The sequence below is a fragment of the Ruditapes philippinarum genome, unplaced genomic scaffold (assembly GCF_026571515.1).
Source record: "Ruditapes philippinarum isolate M1 unplaced genomic scaffold, ASM2657151v2 ctg4906_1_1_1_1, whole genome shotgun sequence".
NCBI classification, from domain to species: Eukaryota; Metazoa; Mollusca; class Bivalvia; order Venerida; family Veneridae; genus Ruditapes; species Ruditapes philippinarum.
In genome coordinates, this window is record NW_026867283.1 from 77,267 (window position 1) to 98,410 (window position 21,144).

At 31.9% G+C, this 21,144-nt stretch overlaps 3 protein-coding genes across 4 annotated transcripts in view; 2 read left to right on the plus strand and 1 right to left on the minus strand.

Moving 5' to 3' along the window:
- LOC132735512 (uncharacterized) overlaps nucleotides 1-19,184 on the plus strand; it is a 50,412-nt gene extending 31,228 nt beyond the window's left edge. The window contains exons 1-3 of one of the 2 annotated variants that reach the window (XM_060722470.1): nucleotides 14,105-14,281; nucleotides 16,782-16,811; nucleotides 18,850-19,177. In XM_060722470.1, the coding sequence (XP_060578453.1) occupies nucleotides 14,212-14,281; nucleotides 16,782-16,811; nucleotides 18,850-19,049 (300 nt within the window). In that variant the 5' untranslated portion in view covers nucleotides 14,105-14,211 and the 3' untranslated portion in view covers nucleotides 19,050-19,177. Of the gene's footprint in view, nucleotides 1-14,104; nucleotides 14,282-16,781; nucleotides 16,812-18,849 lie in introns of those variants that run through there. The other variant, XM_060722469.1, reaches the window with a different exon arrangement.
- LOC132735510 (heat shock 70 kDa protein 12A-like) overlaps nucleotides 1-21,144 on the minus strand; it is an 88,055-nt gene that overhangs the window by 11,539 nt on the left and 55,372 nt on the right. The gene's annotated exons all lie outside the window — the stretch shown is intronic.
- On the plus strand, nucleotides 7,252-10,661 carry LOC132735509 (uncharacterized). The gene is made up of 2 exons (XM_060722465.1): nucleotides 7,252-7,622; nucleotides 9,926-10,661. The coding sequence occupies exons 1-2, from the start codon at nucleotides 7,351-7,353 to the stop codon at nucleotides 10,002-10,004; spliced, it is 351 nt and encodes a 116-aa protein (XP_060578448.1). The 5' UTR covers nucleotides 7,252-7,350; the 3' UTR covers nucleotides 10,005-10,661.

Genomic DNA, 21,144 nt, shown 5'->3' on the forward strand with positions numbered 1-21,144 from the left:
TCAGTTGAACAGTTCGTGTCAGTGTTTCTGACTGAAATATAATACAAATTACCCATCATGGCATACTATTTTATTAGTTAGGACAAGAAATTTATAACTCAACACATATATTTTTTTACCAAAGTGTATAAAAAAATAAAAACACATTATATACCCTGATTTTAAAACAAAAGGGGGCATTATAAATGTAAGGAGTTACAAGAGAGGTGTGAGGAGATAAAATGAGGAAATGATGTTTGTTGGGAAGGTAAAACAAGTAACTGTGGAGATAGAGATAAAGTGCACATTTCCACAAGTTTCTGCGCGCCTGTAATGAGCAATACACCACACAGGTATTTAAAATAGCTGCCCACATTCTTAAGCAGGATATAACTATATATAGATTTAAAGACGTAAACGGAGAAAGTATATCTATCTATATATATTCACACATATCTTCACTTACGGGGCCTATTTATAAGACCGAGTTGAGTGGCATTATTTCATGCAGTCAGTTTTTATATATGCCACTATGTAGGCATATAATGACATTTCCAAACAACAGAACTAAGGGGTACTAAGTTATATATATATCAACTATATATTTAATTTTACCATAGGTGAAAACATATTGACCAATAACATAAAACCCCATTAAAAATATATACATTTGTGGGACATATATCATTTACTACTAAAACCGGCCTACGGGCACTATGTTAGAAGGGTAGCCTACGCCCCCATACATCGTTTTAAACATGCCAGAGTTGCGAGGCCTTATGTATGCCCCACATTAAATATAAACCCCACAAGTATGGTCTCAAATAGACCGATGCCCCGTAAGTGGAGGAATGTGACTGTATATATATATATATATATATATATATATATATATATATATATATATATATATATATATATATATATATATATATATATATGTATACATATATACCAGTGACTTGCAAAAAGGAAAATGTATGGTTCATCGAGAAAATCTAAAAACGAGAAAAAGGAATAAGTAAGTACAATATTAGTTGAGTGACATGATTTTTAAAATCATTTAACAGCTGCGTAGAGGTTGGTGAAGTAAAATATATTATCGAAACATCTCAATAAATATTATAGATCGTTAAATTTATGTTAAAAGTGACAGCAGTGATAAGTACTTCACGGATAATTAAGTGTATAAATTTAAAGTATATTTGAATGCATCTTTGATTTTGATGGGATTTTGAAATCTCGGATTGACATAATTTTACGCTACCGACACCACCACTGGCAGATCAAAATCTAAAGGCCTTAACACGAATGACAATCTTTACATTTACACTGATATTTGTAATGAAAGCATTGTGCATGACTCAGAACAATCATTGTTGAGACGGATTGAAAAACAATACTGAAAGGGGCTGGAGCTATCAATTAAAAGAAGTAATATTAACCAATTAAAAAGAAGGAACTTCTGGAATTAACTGTGTTTTTAAAATGCGTAGACGGGGGTAAATCCTCATTTCTGGCTTCGCCATTGCATCTGACATTTCATTTTAAGCAATACCCATTTCTTAGCGAGTATTAACAATTTTAATCTGCACCTTACAACTACGAAGATATGGTCCATTAATATGAAAAAGCTTACCTTAATAAAGACCCTGATCATGGTTTTGAGAGCCTCTTGTTGATATCTGATTCCCGCATGACATACACTTAAATGGCCTTGTGTGTGGGTGTACAAAGTTTGTGCCACCTATCTTTTCCATTTTTACACATTTGAAGGCTTTTGAGCTACAGCTTCAGAAGAAAAGCGAGGATGTCATAGTTCAAGAAGGTTTAGTGAGGTACTTGGAGTTCAAAAGGAAAAAAGAAGTTTTTAAAATTATGCTGAATACATCAGACACTAAGGAAGAAGGCCTACTCAGAGGCAGTTTTGAGGGGCTGGGTCACCGACAGGAAGTCATCGGAGAAAATAACGTCGTTAATTACAACGCTAACAAACCACCATCTTTTTGTTACAAAATCACTTGTTTTTGGGAAATAAATTTAGCATTTCAGAGTATGACATACGACAACATATTAAATTATAAGGCTCCAAAGTAAAGTTAAACGGTATTTCTAGAAAAAGATAAAAGATAAAAAGATGAAAAGCCTTAACAGAAGAGATCAGTTAACTTGCAGAACGTTAAAGAAAATCCACAAGAAAATGAAAACGTCACGATTATCGGACAGGTATAAAACTGAATGACCAAAGTAAGAAAGACCGGTAGACCCATTTCAACTCCATGAATTCCGATTTCATCTTTATGAATACACAATTTAAACCTCGTGAATTCCCGTTTTCAAAATATGGAATTCACGAATTCACGGTTCGGCTTCATGAATTCACGACTTCAACTTCACGAATTCACGATTTCAATTCATGAATTCACGATTTTAACTTCACGAACTCACGATTTCAACTTCACGAATTCACAATTTCAACTTCATGAAGTTGAAATCGTGAATTCTTGAAGTTGAAATCGAGAGTTCATGAAGCTGAAATCGGGAATTCATGAAGTTGAAATGCCCCCACCGGTCTTTATTACCAAAGGACTCCTCCTCACTTTTGATTAAGACGTTGATAGTGAGGTGTAATATTTGTTTCAAAATATTTGGAAGGCGGGATAACGTGTTACGACATAAGAGATCTGTGCGTTCTGATGTAGATCATGAAGAGGACGCAATGTCTTAAATATCTTCAACAGACGGCTTTATAGAACCTGACCCTGAAAGCTCGTCTGATACAAATGATAATGGCAATATTTCTGTAAATTCGGAAGACGCAATGGATATTGATCCTTAGGAAGACATTATACAGGAGGGTTTTGATCAATGTCAGTCGCAGTATCAAAATAAATTGCACGAGGCTATTGAAGAAGAAACTAATATCAGTGAATGAGAAGCCAAGAAACAAGTCTTTGAGGATATGAAAACCACTCACTGAAATGCCATAATGAAAAACTTTGGTAGTAAACTTGTGTAGTTTCACGTCATGAAGAAAGATCCAATATATAAGGCTATAAAATAGACGATCAACCATCTTTTTAAAACAGAAGGCTATGAAAATAATGAAGCTTTAAAATGCGACATTCTGAAGAGGAGATTTATTTTTGATAAAGTCTTGGAATGCTATAAATATCCCCAATTAGAAGACGATATGACTGCAAAGGAACTTTCAAAGTAAAGATGTCACAACTGAGGTGACATCAAGCAAATAAGCATGAAATGTGAATATTGACATAATTCTGTAACAACAAAACTTTTTATTTCATGCACGAAATGAAACGATCAAGCATAAACAGATATAAGCAGAGCAAGTGTTTTTTGTTATATTTATCAATTTGTGATAAAGTTGAATTATTTGTATAAATTAAATGAAAACAGTATAAATCTAAATCTATGTCCATAAGCAGTGAAAAATATTCTGTTTAAAACTGTTAAATCTTTTTAGAATCTCTTTTATTAAAAAAGTCAGATGTGTATAAAGATGATGTTTAGAGAAGGAAAATAATAGCTAGTGTACATGAAAGTGTTACTTTTTTATATTTTTTATATCATCCCGAACAAAAATTAGTCAAAGTACACTTAGTCTACCATTATAATGTCATGCAATTTATTCCTTATCGTAAAAATGACATAAAATATGAAAAGTAATAAAATAAATATTTCATTCCTTTATAAGCGTCTTATAACCAGTATAGCATGACAAAGCTAGCCATACATAAACGATTAAGTTACATCATAACATCGGAATGATATCACGGTGTCTTTGTAGACTGATTACAGTAGAACCCCACTTACAAGACCACTCACCACCTGCAGTTCTTATAAGAAATTGCCTTAATAACGAGTTGGTTTTGTGATTAATGCTTCCGAGTGATCACTTTGTTTCCAGACTTTTAATATAAAATTTGTGTAAAGCAGTTGTATCACCTTTATATAGTACGAATTGCAACTTATCTGCACTAAGACCAACCCCACCCACCCCGATAAGATCCATAATTTTATACTGTACTTTAATTTTAAACAACTGGTTTTATATGTCACAAACAACATATTGTGATCTGTTTTAGTTAATGAGGCAATACAAACCTCACAATTTGTATTTTTAATTAATATTTGCATCTATTTACGTAGAAATAATATAAAACCATAAAAATAAATCTTTGCACTGATAAAAGCATGTGGAAATGTACTCTTCGTCTCTATCTTCACAGTTAATTGGTTTGCCTTCCAAACACTTTGCCTCATTTTACATCCTTACACCACTTGCGACGCCAGGACAACATACATAAAATTTAACCCTTAACTTCATGAGCATATCGTGAAAAATCAAAAATGCCCGTTTTTATTGAAAAGCCTTCTGTTGCTAGTTTAAACTGCTATGAAACTATGACAAATGCTTCAATACTAATGGAACTTGGCACATTGTTGACTGGACCATAGCCTCTGTAACATTATGCTCAATCTTTAATTCCTATTTCCGTGGCAACGTTCTGAAGTCTCAAAATTGCCAAAAGTCATTGTTATGCATTGTTTTTTTTTTCTATCAAAACTGATTTCAAAGTGCTGCAAATTCTCAATTGAGATAGAGTAAAGGCTTTCCAACGTTGGTTACCCGTTACCTTACGATCGACTCGAGACCATTTTTAGCTTGTCACATGTCCAACATTTTCTTGGCGATAAGTGGGGCTATCGCCCATTTCAAATCCCCGAAACATAAGGGGGTACATCCCTCTTCTGGCAACCCATGGATGTACATTTTTAAAGTGGGCAGCGCCGAAAAAGTGATCATTTTTATCATAATCTTTCAAATGAGCAACAGTGTTTGAGGCCTAAAATGGGCATTTTGTACCTGTCTGCGGCCTCAAAAAGGGAGGGGGCGAAAAGCCGTCAAAACACGGCTATATGGGGTAAAGGGTTAAACAGTCATTTCAATTGTAAGCTAATACTTACTTTTCTTTTTTACAGCACTAGTTATTGTTAACTGTAATATTTCACAAAACAGAAATATTCCGTTTCTGTTTAGCACGTTAAATTCCACAAGATGTATGTTTATTATTGAAATTTGAGTATTTTTCTTACACTTAAATGTATAACAAAGTTGAACAAAAGTGTTGAACACCACTGTTGTACATGTCAATGATTCTTGTTATTTACTTGTTCATGTTTTCTTATTAATATTTGTAAATGCAAACAATCGGAATACAAGAATGACATGAGATAAAAGTGGGCTTTTCAATATGTAACATCGCAGTACTAATGATATTAAAAATAATATGTCCTTACATCTTTCAAGTGAAAAAGTCTTAACCATTAACGCTATATTACATAAGAGCAATAAAGTTTGTCATGGTAACTAACTCCCTGAAGATATGATCATCTTTATGGGACACTAAAATTTTTTCTTCCCTTTTACTTAATTATTTTTTAGCAAATCTTTACTGATATCTTACCCACATACATAAGGTGTATAAAATAGAGAGGAATAAAATATCCCTTAAAAAGCCCGACAAGATAAATCACACCTGTTCTTTTTTTTGTATGAAATTATGATTTGTATTTTCCCCCGAGTTCATTTAACCGGTCTGAAACTGTTTTGACCCTCTCTCAGACTTTCAGGCATATTTGGTGCCAATGAAGATAATTATATTTTTGACTTCTAAGGACGGCCCGAGTCCATTTAACCGGCCTGCGACTGTTTTTGACTCTCTCTCAGACCAGTTTTTGACCCGCCGAATGATTTTTAGGAACATTTGGTTCCCATGGAGATAATGGCCTTTTTTAACTTTTATGTATGTCCCCGAGTCCATTTAACAGGTCAGCGACAGTATTTGACCCTTTCTCAGACCTTCAGGAATATTTGATGCCTATGGAGATTATGACATTTTTGACTTCTAGGTTCGTTCCCGGATCCATTTAACCGGTCTGCGATTTTTGACCCTCTCTTAGACCTGTAGGAATATTTGAGCCAAATGAAATACATTTTTGACTTCCAGGGACAGTCCCGAATTTATTAAACTGGTCAGCGGCTGTTTTTGACCCATTATCAGATTTTAGGAATAGTAGGTGCCAATATCATTATATTCAGTCAAATTTGCCATTGGTAGTAGATCCTGAGCTACTTGTTCTTCAATAAATTGGCGACGCATTTGAGCCATTTTGAAATTTTATCGTCTTGGCTTTTGTAAAGTATACGCATCCTGATCATTGACCCAAATCTTTACAAAGATGAATTGCAGATAGATGTTGAATTGTTACTTATTTTTCTATTAGTTTATAATACACTTTGGTAAAAAATATATTATGTTTTGAGTTATAGATTCTTTTCCTAAATGATGAAACAGTATGGCATAATGGGTAATTAGTATTATATTTTAGTCAGAAACTCTGACGTGAACTGTTCAACTAATAATATTTTCCTTACGTGTCAGCTCTCATTGCTTAAAAAAATGCTAAAAAGTCATATTTTAAACATCAGTTTTTTAAGGTTTAAGAAATGAAAATCTCCACATGATACTTTAATTATTTCATTAAAACAGCTTTGAAAGTTTTCTGAAATGACAAGGTCTACATTGTTATTAATAGATAATATATTTCTCATGCTTCATTTTCAGTGACTGTAAATCTGTAATACTTTTACATTTACTGTTTTATGATATAATGCATATATACCCAACTCCTTTATTTAGGGGTATTACAATATTTACTGTCATTGAAAGACTCACAATTACGATCAGGTGTTCTTATTATTTATCATTATAATTAGGATGCATTTTGTATCGTCAGTGTTTTTTTACATCCTGGGACCTTTGTGAATCATCAGTGCCTTTTTACGTCTTGATACATTTGTGCGTTATGGTTTCTATACTACTTATGCTGGAATCTACAAATGACATTCCTTTTAGATAACTGTTATGCACAACATGCAGAATTATAACATACTTGCTCTAATTATTTATACTTAATGCATTTATTTACCATTGTTCTTCACTATATTATGATTTTTCGATCGTTGTGGACAGTGCAGCTTTATTTCAGCTGTCCACCAATCGTATCAATGCGTAGAACCAGTTAATTTATAAGGTGTATGTACGCGGGTATTTGACCATTCGAGGTACTATATGTTAACTACACACAAACAACAACCTATCCCGCCCTCATTTTTGAGACTATACGTAAGATTGTATATGTTATGCTGGCCCCGAGGTTATAAACATTTTAAAAATCTCAACTCAGAACTCAGCTCAAAACTCCGAGTTTAAACTAAGTTGAGATTTGAGCTCAAAGTGAGATTATAAAAACTTCTGAGACCGATCTCAGTTGAGCACGAAAATGAGTCGATTTCGTTATTTACATAAGCGGCCCGGAGTACCGGAAGTTTACAGTTCGTCTGCTGTAAATATGGAGACGACAGACGTGACAGAAGTTGAATGTGTTCCCAAGGCGGATAAATCAAGGTGGACAGTGGCAGAGGAGTCCACCTTGATAGATCTCGTCCTTGGGAACGAGAATTTATTGTTTGGTGCCCTTGCGGGCCCAAACAAGGAGAGTATCCGGAGATCCCGGCAGAAATGCTGGGATGACATTTGCCAGCAACTGAACAGGTAAAACAAATGCACATTTGTTTAATTAATTACAAAATGAAATCAAAATTGGTTTATTCATGTGTAGTAAATAATAATGTAACATAATTATAAACGTTCCCGCAGAGATCGTAATTTATAAATAATTTACAAATGCTTATAGATTCTATATCGGAAAAAAATCCCCTTAAGAGCCCCGACAAATGTCATTGTAAATTTTGTTATTTCCCTTGAAAAGAAGCAGTGGTAGTTATTCCCCTTTGCAACCTTGACCTCCCTCGTGTTAGTCATCACGATGCTTCAAAATCGTAAGCAGTGCAAATTTAAAGACACAATGTGAAAGCAAGTTAAAAAGAAATACAAGACTGAGATAAAAGTTAAAATCCAAGTTGGCTAAGAACTGGTAAAAAGGATGCAGCTGCCCAGTACAGAGGTCTAAACTGGGACTTGCTTGTAACTGTGTAAGGCCTAATGGCAATGGATAGGGCATTCCACAGACGAATACTTCTGGGGAAAAATTGAACAGGAGTGATACTGACACTGTGCCCTTGAATATGGTATTAGGTAGTTCAGCTTCTAGTGGGGTGTCAGGTGGTGATGGTCGACCCTCAAAAGATTGTGTTGTCTTCAACGGTGTGTCCTGCTGAACAAATCACATTTAAAAGTTTCCGCATGGTAAATATTTTCCTAATTCAAAGATGTGTCAGAATGGAATAATCAAGTAACAAGATATTGTTGATTCGTTGTTACAGTGAGTAGTACAAATAGCATTTTAGACTTTATAAATTTTGTCAATTATGAAAAATCTTATTCTTATTCTTCAATAATAATAATATTGTCAGTCCTCTCCAGATAGCCTTATGATTATTGGGGGTCAGACCTTAAGGGTGTTGCTACACATCAGGGACCCTACTGTATGCTGGATAAATTAAATGTATATCTCTTAAAAAAACACAACCTGGAAGTTTTAATTGTGTTTTATACATGTGTGATGTTACTCGAACCAGTGTTGAGGTCAGGTTAAATTGAAGTAAAATTAAGAGAATGGCCAAATGTTTATATCAGATAATTTGTGTGTCAAGTACGTAATCTAAAGCTATTATCCCAGTCCCACTTATTGTAGTTTGGGCTTTTTTGAAATGAAATTTCATAAAAAGATGAAATTTCACCACAGGCGTGTACATTAATATATATGGAACTTGATGATTATACATTTCTTGTGCGAAGAAAAATACAAGAAAAGTATTTGTAATTTCTATGATGCTGTAATTTCAAATCATTGCAATGATTTTTTTGTAAATTGTGACTTGAATTATATACACACCCTTGAACTGGTTACAAGTAGATTGGTTGGTTGCGGGTCTAATAATTGGGCTCTTGGTAATTATTTTATCTTGCAGTTGATTGCTGCACAAAATATCATAGAAAATTATGTGTACTTAAAGAGACAAAAAAAAGAGAAGAAAATGTATTGGTTATCCTGTTTAAAACTGACACTTACGTAGTAAGTTCTACAAACATCAAGCTGTCATACTCTAAACATTTTCACAGGTGTGATAAAAAGGTAGTTAATATCTGTATCAAGCGAAACATAACAACCATTAGATCACAGTTTCTTTTGAAAACTGCAAAATTTACTTCTACATGTATACATATATAGGAACAGATATTTATGATAAATATTTTGTTACTTTGTGTAATTTTATATAAATTTTCATTACTCTTGTAAAACAAGTCCAATAGATACACCATTAACTTATTTGATAATGAATATTATAAACAGAGTATTTGAGATTTGTAATTGAGAGCATTTATCTGTAAGGTGCTCCTATACCATGTGATTATGTCATGTGACAACCACTTCATTGGCTAAACTAAACAGTAAGATTTCGAAAATACTTGGAAGGGATTTGAGATTAAGTCCTCTATTTAAAGTGGTAAGGAATAGTTTTTCAAAAGTGGGTTTTGCTCATCCAAGATGGAGATTATGGAGGGAGGGAGAGCAGGCTGATGGAATGTCATTTAACTTCATGGTGCATAAATATGTTAATTGATCACTTACTATTAAAAAGTCATGCAAACTCCTGAAGCCTTTTTGTTTATATGATTTAGAGACTCCATTGCTGCATAATGCTCAGTGCTCTTAAATTATTCTATTACAAGTATTTAGCATGTAAAAATGATTATGTTCAAACAATGAACAATTCCATTAAAAAATTATTATTTAATTAATTATCAAGTTACTAAGAATGCAGATTAAAAATAGTGTTGATAAAAGCTATATGCTGCAGTATATTTTTATATATTTTTTCATTTTATTACAGTCAATTCATAAATTCTAAAAAAGATGTTGCTGGCATCAAGAAGAAATTTTCCAACATAAAGCAGAGGAGTAAGTATTGACAGTTTTTATTTTTATATATTTCAGTAAATTTTTTTAGCCTTATTTGTATTACCAAATAAATTAATTAAATACTATAAATGATAACACAGTGGATGAAAAATTTAGAAGAAATTTTTTCATCCACTGTGTTATCATTTATAGTATTTAAAGTTAGTTTTTCTCTGTTTTTTTATCCTTTTCATTATTAATTCCTTTTATTTTTTTAATGTATCTAATTCAATGTGATGGGTCAAGCTAATTTGGTCATTAATGAAATTTGTATTTTTTATACCCCCGCACAACGAAGTTGTAAGGGGGGTATTCTGGAATCAGCTTGTCCCTCCTGACGTCTCCCGGTCAGGCCGACGATGGTTTTTCCTTGTCCGCTCAATAACTTTAGTTTCCTTTGGCCCACAGTCTTCATATTTGGCATGGAGGTTAGTCATGATTAGTAGATGACCCCTATTTTGAGGTCACCAGGTCAAAGATCAAAGTCACAGGGGCCTTGACTAAAAAGCTTTTCTGCCAAATTGATCAAGAATGCTTTGGTCAAAAGTCTTCATATTTGGTATTGAGGTTGTTTATGACTAGTAGATGATCCCTGTGTCAAAGGTCGAGGTCAGAGAGATTTTAACTTTAATACACTTGTTACTATATATAGTAACACAATTGCCTATGATTTCAACTTATTATGAGTGTCACGTGACTTGGACATTAATGTCAGAATAATGTGAAAGAATGTATACTTTATGATTAATGAAATGTATTGAGATAAATGTCTTTGTTTTGTCTTTTTAAGAGTAGACAACTTTTTGTTTTTTTATAACGGTAGCAAGAATGGATGCTAAGTTTGAGTGGGTTTTGTGGTTCTGACTATGAGGTTATACAATTATATGTGTTAAGACATTATTCCATACAGTGCATTTGAATTGCACGTAACCATATTTTTTGGAATGTTCGGATCGATAACATGGGACTTTTTTATATGATCACGTGATGATCAGACAATTTGTGATTTTTATATACGCAAAAGTTTTATATATATCATTACTTTTGTTCCTAAAAATTGTTAGAACAATAAATTCATCATGATGTATATTGACTTAAAGTTAATCAACCCCCGGTCGACAATTCAGGAGAAGATATTAACAATTTTGTAAATATTGTTTTTAAGTCTCTAAGAATGGTCTCTATTTTTTCTTACCATTGAATGTGTAAATTGATGATTATACATTTTATTGTACCGGTGGAACCATACATTTTCTGTTATGCAATCGTTAACGTTTTGTTATGTTCCCCATATTGCATTGTAAAATGCTTGGGTGAAAATAGAATATGTTCTGTTCTGTTCTTATATACTTACAAATCGAATCGGTATTGAAAAGGTTACTGAAGAGTTGTTTTAAATGTTGCTATTTAATCGAATTTGATGTCATTGTATCTAGGTGATGTTTTTATTAGCATATGAAGTTTAATGAATTTAACCAAGATTTGTTAATGATCTGTCAACGTTTTTTAAGTACATAATTTGTAAAATTACTGCTGTGAAAATAGTGTTACGATGTTTCATCTAAATGAACAGGTAAAATGATTCTACCTTATAAAAATTATCGCTTATGTTTGCGAAGCTAATGCAGCATAAATCCACTTAAAACTTGATTCACTTATCTGATAATATTCAAATATATGTATTATTCTCTTTTTTTCCATTTCAAGTAAGGTGTTCAGTACTTTGCAATAATGTTCACCATTATTGCAAATTTTATAGTTATTACTTGATAACGCAGCAACAATAAAAATTCTCATTTGAATGTAAATTATAACCTTAAAAAAGGATATCGACCTAAATTTATTTAACGTTGTCGCTTCTTTGTACCATAATCGGCTCTAATATAAGTTTTCGATGTTATTTTACAAAAAAGATATAGATTGAAGTTTAAAGAATAGAACAGAAGAAACATAAGATTAAACTTATTATATATAAAATATGACCGACGAAACGACTAATGATATTAGAAAAGAAATGCATATTTTTCCTACCATGCAACTCGACAGCAACTAGTGAATAGAAAATGGCGTGTAGAATTCTCATAATGGCGTATGCATCATTTTGATAAAATAATAATCGAAATTCTGTATATTGCGAATTTTTAGATAGATTTAAAATTCAGCAAACACAAAGTTCGGCATTCTTCCACTTCGAGTCAGCATGAGTTCGAGATTCAAAATTTACATTTGTGGAATTTCCAGTTGGTGTTGAATTGATGATCGGATTTCAAAATTATGTTGAATTACGAGCAAGCTAATCAAAATTTATGTTATTAAATATTAATACTGCATAGGCGGTCTGTTTCAACATATTTCTATATCATGATTGTTATCAAAAATAGATTTTTAAAGTTAACGTTGAAATAGAATCTATTTATCAAATAAATACAGGGTGTCTCAAAAAAGGTTACACTGTAAATAGTTGGTATTTAATATTCAATGTTATCCGATTTCAAAATGTGTACTTGTACAGAAAAAGTATGAAACAAATTTATGCAAAAACAATTGACAAGTTTGACTTTCGTTTTGTGTAAACAAAACACTGAAAATACCTAATTCACACATTTTAGCAATAAATATTCTTTTTCCAACTGACCAAATTTCATTCTCTGTCCTTCCCGGGCTCGCACTATCAAATTGTCAATGACACTGCCTCATGTTTCCTTGTTGACTTTCCTCACTTCTTGTTTGGTGTTGGTATTTGTATAACCTTGACTTCAGTTAGCTTCTGAAAAAGAAGTCACATGGATTCAGATCAGGACTGTGGGCTGGCCACGACTAACCACTCACCTAAACTTCTGAATACCGCCGCGATATCACCTTGTCGCCAAAGGTTTCGAGGCGTAATAGACTTACATTTGATGTATGTGGCGTAGCACCATCTTGCATAAGACAATTATTTTCGATATTCTCGAATTGCTTATGTAAAGCAGTAATGAACTTGTGCAGAAGGACAGATATCGCTGAAAATTGACTGTGTCGTTAAACACAGACTAGAAATAGGAGCATCAGCAACCGAATCCGAACTTTCTCAGAATTTTATAAAATTTCTTTCTGCTCACAGTAGATTTCTTAAATTAATGCTTAAATTTCCTTTGAAAATCAATTACACTTTTAGTTTCGTATCAATTTTCAACCACAGAAATTCACTGAACAGGTTTCAAATCCGCCATTTTGAAAAATATGTAATATCGGAAATGACGTCATGACTTTAAAACTTTACAATATTTAGCGCCGTTTTTTACAAACTATGAAAACTTCATATGTTACCCTTTAAAATTAATACTATGTGTTGTTCATTTAAACAGTCGAATATAAAGCAAAGTTATTGAGAGTTCAAAGTGTTACCTTTCTTTTGGAACACCCTGTACAAGACAATTTCAAAAGTATGTATCTATTTTATCATTTCATTAAATTCATTTAATATATCTATCCATGGGCGTTATTCCATTTTCATCATTTTCAGTTAAAAAAAAGATACTTCTTACTGCCAAACTTTTTAAAATGTAATGCAAAATTTCTTTTACCTTAGGGTTTTTAGCCTGTGGCTTGCCTGTCGGGCTCCCGTAATAAGAAGCCTAAAGGGAGCCCAATAATAGACAAAATTGTCTTTATAACTGACTTTAAGTTATCAAACTAAGTACGAGTATTTAAGAGAGATAAGAGGCCAATAGGAATATAAATAATGGAGGAAAATATCGCATTTTATAGTGTAGAACATATTCACATGTAGTTTATTGCAAGACAGTACATTCGCCTTGTATCATTTTTGCGAGCACAGGACGAAGATGCATTTACTCGCATGTGAATTTCATAAAATATTATTGTCGCATTGATAAAAAACGGATGCTGGAACTCTTTAGGCCGTCCGTAAAAATCAATCTAACTTAAACATTTATCAAGTAATTCGGACGAAAATCTACTGTTAAATCTACACAAATTTCGATTTGGATAATTTTTTTTATACATATAACATTTCCATCATATTATCATGAACCATAAATTTTTTAATTACACACTTCTTTTTATCAAATATAGGATCAGTCATTTGAATAGAGTCACACTATATTACATTTTACGGATTGTTCGGCATGCACATAAGTATATATAGTGTTAATTGGATTGTAATTTTCACAATTATTCGACTGCAAGTTAATCAGTAACAACGATTGTATCAAAATGAAAAGTTATAATTTCATATGCGTTCTGATTCTGTGTTTGACTTTGCATAAAATGGACACTTTTGCAAGTAAGTTTTATTATTCAATTATATCTTAAGTCACAGATTATTTATACTTTGAACAATAAGACAAACAGTCTTCAATATTTAGAGAACAACTTTTTGTTTAAATTTCATATCTTGAATTCTGTAATAATCGTGCTCGGTTCCTAAATAAATCTTAAACAAAACTTGTTTGAATGTGATAACATTTGAATAATGAAAATGAAATGGAATGTCGAACGCTTTATAATAAAAACAGAACGAAATTTGACGACAAACAAAATAATTCAATGAATTTAACATGTTTTTGTTACTAAACGAAAATAAATAATGGACATCATGATAGTGAAGAAACATTTTAATTATGTCACGGTATAACGGTCAACAGTCGTAAGCTGTATAAGTGGTAAGGTCTCTACGGTGCAACGCTGTGGCAACCCCAGTGATTAGCATTTGCCCCAAGTATAGAGTCGGGCCAGCCGACAGTTCCATACCGTCTGATAGTTCTGCCAAGTTGGAATGTAATGTGCGTAATTCAAAACAATATTTCAAGATTTTAATGCGTCAATGTTATTTTTTCCAATACAAATTACATTAAGTTTAGTCGATTTAGTGTTTTTTAATACATTATTTACAACTGAATAAATTTTGGACTCTTTTCTAATTTCTTGTGTAATATTTGCAAGGAAGTACCAATAAAGACATTTTGATACATTGCATTAGCATTTTTTTCTTTCTTTATTTTTTTTTTCATTTTATTTATTAGTTTTGCATACCATACTTAATTAATTACATAACCTTAAAGGGATGCTTTAAAAAATAGCGGAAATTAAACTTAAATATATATATTTGATTTATGTATGAAATGAGCGGAAGCGGTTTTGAAACTACTGTTTTGTTCTTTATATAAATAATGCTTAGTCTGCAGTTATGTTTGCCACTCGCAGTTATTATACCACAGCTTTTTTTTACAGTAATAATTTATTTTGTATCGCCAATACTAGGTTTGTAGATATGACCTTTGTTAATTTTTGTATTGTTCTTGTAAATGAATTTACACATTACTTATGTATATCTGATTATAGAGACAGATATATATTTTATCACCGACAATGTTGTACAAAAATGACATTTCTTGGTCTTTAGTTATTCAAAAGTTATCAGAATTCCGATTTGACATTTTTAACGTTGTAATAATTATACCTTTAGTTATTAAATATTACATCGTTTGACTAAACGCATGATTTTAGGTTTTGCACATATTTCTTTAAATAAACAAATGTATAAATCTCAAATGAAGTTTGTCGATGTTGCACAGGTTAAACAATTTCTTAGTTCAGGTGGAGGTAAAAATCCTTGTATTATAGTTTGGGACCTTTTTTGAAAGTGTGACAAAGTCAAGTTGTATACAGTTTGTAGTATATATTGATGATATTGACCTGTCAACATACATTACAGCACTCGTTTAAATATTCGATTCCACTTCGGATCTGTTTTTATAAGTAACGAGAGTCAATACGTTGTTTATGACTAATGGTTTAAAAAGCCACACTATCTGAATGTTTAGGTTCTGGTCAGTCATATCCGCAATAGCTAAGTCGGTTGACTGATTACCTTATATGTTAGAGGTCTATGATTCGATCCATACCTTTGCCTTTGTTTTAGACACATTCTTTTTTTATTTTTGAAGCATGTTTTAATGAATAGGACTTGCAAAGGTCTACACGGATATGGAACAGCTCAGAACACTTATTTGTCTGTTTAGTATTGAATATCATGGCATTGAAATGACATTTATTTATTTCAATTTTTATTCTTTAACCATTCGGTTTAAAAAAGTGTACAGTTTTCGCGAAAGTATAAACATATAAAGATAAAAGAAGAACACTAAAAAAACAACCATACCTTCAATAATGTTGAAAATATAAATAAGAATAAAAACACATAAACATGCACGGCCTCGATATTACAACACTTGGAACATGTTGTAGTTATAAACCGGTAGTTTACCCTATTGCGCTATATAACGGTCAGTATAACTATTCCAAAGAAACAAATTATTAAATAAATTAAACTGTGTACATCTCACTTACCGATCATTTATCGAAAATAAAAATAGTGTGTACATTGCCCGTGAAATCAGTATGCAATAGACAGATTAATAAAATCAAACAATATTAGTTACCCGCACTCACTGTCTGCCTGGAGAATGCTCTTTGATATTTTTTCTTATTTTTTTCTGGGGTTTGCTTATGGTGACGATAGAGAAAATAATAACAATAGAATAATGATAGAAATGTCACATTCAGATGCTCGTTCATTGGTTATTTTTTTCCGGGGGTGACAACAGGGAACGTGTTTTTAATGTTTAAAAGAGAAAGAACATAAATAACTCGGCAATGTGACTAATTTTGGGGCTACGCCCCTTCGAATAAATCAAATAGCCTTGTGTTTCGATGTTCTTTATTTTGCCTACAGCATAATGTAATCAGATTCAATATTTATCCCATTTACTTTATTATTTCAGACGATGACTGTAACACACAGCAGGCTGGCGGTAACTATCCTTTTGTTTATTCGTCATTATATACATTTTGTTAGTAGCGCTTATGCACATTGTTACTGTGAAATAAGGTTTTCATCAAGAAAGTATTGTTGTTAAGCAAAAATTAAAAAAAAATTAAAGAGAGAAGAAAAAAAAACATTTGTGAAATTTCGCTGATCCATAGTAAACCTAAAATATGACAAACAAGGTGAACAAGGAAAGAACACTAGCCCAGGCCGAGAAAGCAAAACTATTTCGTTCCATAGGTTTCTAATAACGGAATCGCCGGACATTATTCTATCTGAGTTCTACAGGTTCTTAACATCATCAACATTATTACAGATAATATCAATGAAACAGTCTACATTTTATTTTATCGGGACTGTTCTGTAATTAAAATTTATATCTGAAAAAAAAAATCCCTTAGATAGATTTTCCCGAGTCGCGCTTGGATTATAAAGGAAGTGATTAAAGATATTTGGCATCATAAAGGTTTTATAACTATACGGGTTAGTCCTTTTCATTTTAAGGTGCTAAATATGGGAGCTCAAATATGACAGTAATACTTTGGGAAATAACAAAAATGTCTATTATCAAAGGTATTCAATTGGGACAAAAAAATCAATAAACTAATAAAATGTCAACTAATAAGAAGGTCAATTTATAAACAATATAACATTGATTATGTCTTATTAGTTGACAACAAACATTAGTTATGTTATTTGAAAATATATATAAGCATTGCACTGACACTATGAATTTGATACTGCATATTTTTACTTTAACTTCAGATACGCGTAATTATCCTCTTTCATAGTCTTAAAAAACGCTCGAGTGGTTTTATTTTGATTTGTCGCTGTTGTGCTTTGGATAGAAAGTTGGATTTCGAAATGCAACTTTTATATTATTTAAAAACACTTAAAGAAACTTGACAACAATCGGAATTAAATTTTTAAGACACATTTTAATAAGGTCATAGTAGCAGTGTCAAATATTATTTTTCTTATTTCATATATGCTATGAAGTTTGTCATTGACAAACAGTTCAATAACACTCGTAACTCCTTCAAATTCAACAACCGTATGGAAGATTTTTAAGCTGTCAAATGAAGAAGTAGTGGATTTATGATTTTATTTTTTGGTCTTACATTGTTAATTCCGTCATAAATGTGCTCCCGTGGTTTAGTCAAAAGAATATTGAAATAAACAAAGTCTATCCTCACCCTTTTTAACAAAAATTTGCATTAATGCATGGAGCAAAGAAGTTATAATTTCTTTAGCAAGACGTTACTTTCATCATTAGGACAATACGTCTGCTGATTATCATTATCATTCATTTTCGGAAAGTTTTTCTGAAGATGTTTTTGCTTGTTTGTCACTGAATGAAAATCAATGGAAAAAAGAAAACATTTGTAAGTGAAAATCGTTTTTAATAGACATACACGTTTGAAATATTGAAATGATGGACTTTTGTATTAATTAACTTTATTGTATTGAATAAATTTGCATGATACGATATAAAAATTAAGTCGTTGATGTCTGCGAGTTTGTTACGTATCTTAAGAGAAAAATGATTCATTATACAAATGCTTAGGTCACTGTTATAATAAATTCGGCATTTTAGCGTTTCTAGACAAAAAGCATAATGCACTTATTGATATCTTATTATATCAAATATATTAATTACTTTCATATTGAATGCCAACCAAAGTACGATACACGGATTGTTGCTCTAGACTGTCTATTAAATGTTTATTATCTGTTTATTCTTTATCGGCAATAGAATATTATATTCTTTATTTGGAAAATATTTGTAGTATTGACAAAGCGAACTACTATTATATATAGGCGTGTCGATGAAAATTGACATTGTTTATTTAAACGGTCCTGAGCTTGTAAAATTATATAATTATGTGATAAATAGCTAGATAATATTTTTGTTGACTCAGAGGCTCGCATTATATAATTTTATTCAATTCATTTTTTTTAATTAATTTTCTCTATAAAATGTGTTGTATAATGTATAATGTAACGAAATCTATTATTTTCAGTCACATGTGACAGCTCTCAAACAACGCTTTACGCTTTAGTAAGCAACAACTGTAACAGTTACTGCCAATGTGTCCCTCAGAGTACACAAGAGGACGAGACAACAACATACACATGGATTAACATGCCTTGCCCTGCGGGTTTGAAGTTCAATAACGGCGCTCAGTATTGCGACTGGCCGAACAACGTATCATGCAGTTAATAAAAAATCATTCGGACTCAAAAAATTATAGCTTCAAATAATCACCTTTTTCATATTATAATTTGATGCATACATTAAGCAGTAATCTCTCTTATTTGTATAAATCAATCTGAAAATAGACCTGTATCAGTAAACTTATTGCATGTAGTGAACATTACTTTTTTTACTTTTGTTGTCTTTTCATTTATTAAAATCCTTTCTTTTGTTAAACAAGATCCTGCAAATTGACTTAGTACGCCAATTTACATTTTTGGCATCGTTGATGCTGACATTGTTAGGCGTCATTTCCTATAAACATCTTAAACTCCGATAAAGACTTTAAGACTTTTTGGTCAAAACGTCGTGTTGGTTTTAATAAAACAATATATTTTTGAATTGAAAACGAGAAAGTTGACATCTATATTTTCATGAACATAACGTTGTCCAGTGCATTGATTCATTGAACGTTCTTCTTTCTATGATAGTAATATACCAATGTCGACAAGGTCTTTATTGTCATTATAAGAATATATCACATTCAAATCGCATATTTGTCGACTTTTACGGCCATGCAAATATTTCGACTTCACGTCATTTGCGTTATAATAACATATTGTAAAATGCGATAAATGTTCGCCTTAAACTATAGGCGCGTCAATGAAACAAATTATTTTGCAATTTAAACAGTCTTTATTTAGGGTATTTGATAAAAAGAAGATTATATTCGTTTAGGTTCATTACTCAATTTATTGATCTCATTCATTAAATAATATTTTCTTCGCCAAAGGCTCGCATGAAATAATTTTATTCAACTCGGTCAATTCATTCCATATTGAACCTACAGGCTTGCATAAAATAATTTTATTCAACTCGTTCAATAAATTCAATATTTAACATACACTCAATCATATCCTCTATTTATGCAATGTCCACGTGTTCAATGACTGACAATGGGATGCATTAGGATTAGCGTACGAGGACACTCGCACCAAGTAAATATCTATTTATTTGCACAAATAATGTCATATATATACATCGGTGAGGAACTTTTTTGTTGTTGTTAGATTGTATTAACATTGTAAAGGTCATATGGTGATTTTCAAGCTAAATACTGGTAAAGAAAGACCTCAGGTGTCCCTCAGTGCATTATTTTATGCACGAAGAAGTTCCAGAGTAGAACCACCGACGTTTCGGAATCTAGCTTTATATCTTCTTGACATAAAAGGATCCATAAACCCTAGCGAAGAGATGCATAAAGAATTAAATCTTTATCTTTCTGTACAACATAAAATTATATAGACAAACATGTATATGACCTATATTCAAACATCATGTAGAAGTCATTAAAACAAACTTTCAGACGAATTTCAAGGATATTTGGATCAAAATGTTGCCACTAGAGTATGAACAGGATTTTTCTCTGTTTAGCTCCTTTGACCTGTGTTTTCATCTCCAATTACTCATTTTAGAACTCATCCGAGCAATTACCTAGAAAAGCATAAGTTTGATGACAATTGAGTCAAAATTGTGACCACTAGAGTGTTAACTAGATTTTATTCATATTTGAGCGGTCTGACCTAGTTTTTGACCCCAGGGACCCATATTCGAACTTGACCTTAAACTAATCAAAACAAACTTTCAGGACAATTTCCAGTATATTTGGATCAAAACAGTAGCAACTAGAGTGTTAACAAGACTTTTCTATTTTTAGCTCCTGTTACCTAGTTTTCATCCGGAATGACCAATGTACGAACACGTCCGAGCAATTACCTAGACAAGCATCTTCACAAAGTTTGATGATGATTTAGATAAAAATGTGAACATTAAATTGTTTACAAGGTTTTCTATCTTAGGGCGTTGTAACCTGTTTTTTTTTATCCCAAGGTGACCCATATTCAAACTTAACCTAGAAATCATCAAAATAAACTTTCAGATCCATTTTCAGGATTATTGGATTACAACAGAAGCCACTAGAGTGGTTTTCAAGATTTTTTTTTTATTTTTAGCTCATGTGACCTAGTTTTTCATTCGAGATAACACATGTTCAAACTTATCCGAGCAATTACCTAGAAAAGCATCCTGACAAAGTTTGATGACAATTGTGTCTAAAATGTGA

Bases quoted from the DNA above. Each gene is read 5' to 3' on its own strand.
- LOC132735509 (XM_060722465.1), top strand. From the start codon at position 7,351: ATGAGTCGATTTCGTTATTTACATAAGCGGCCCGGAGTACCGGAAGTT. The intron at 7,623-9,925 runs GTAAAACAAATG...ATTTTATTACAG, and splicing joins ATTTGCCAGCAACTGAACAG to TCAATTCATAAATTCTAAAA.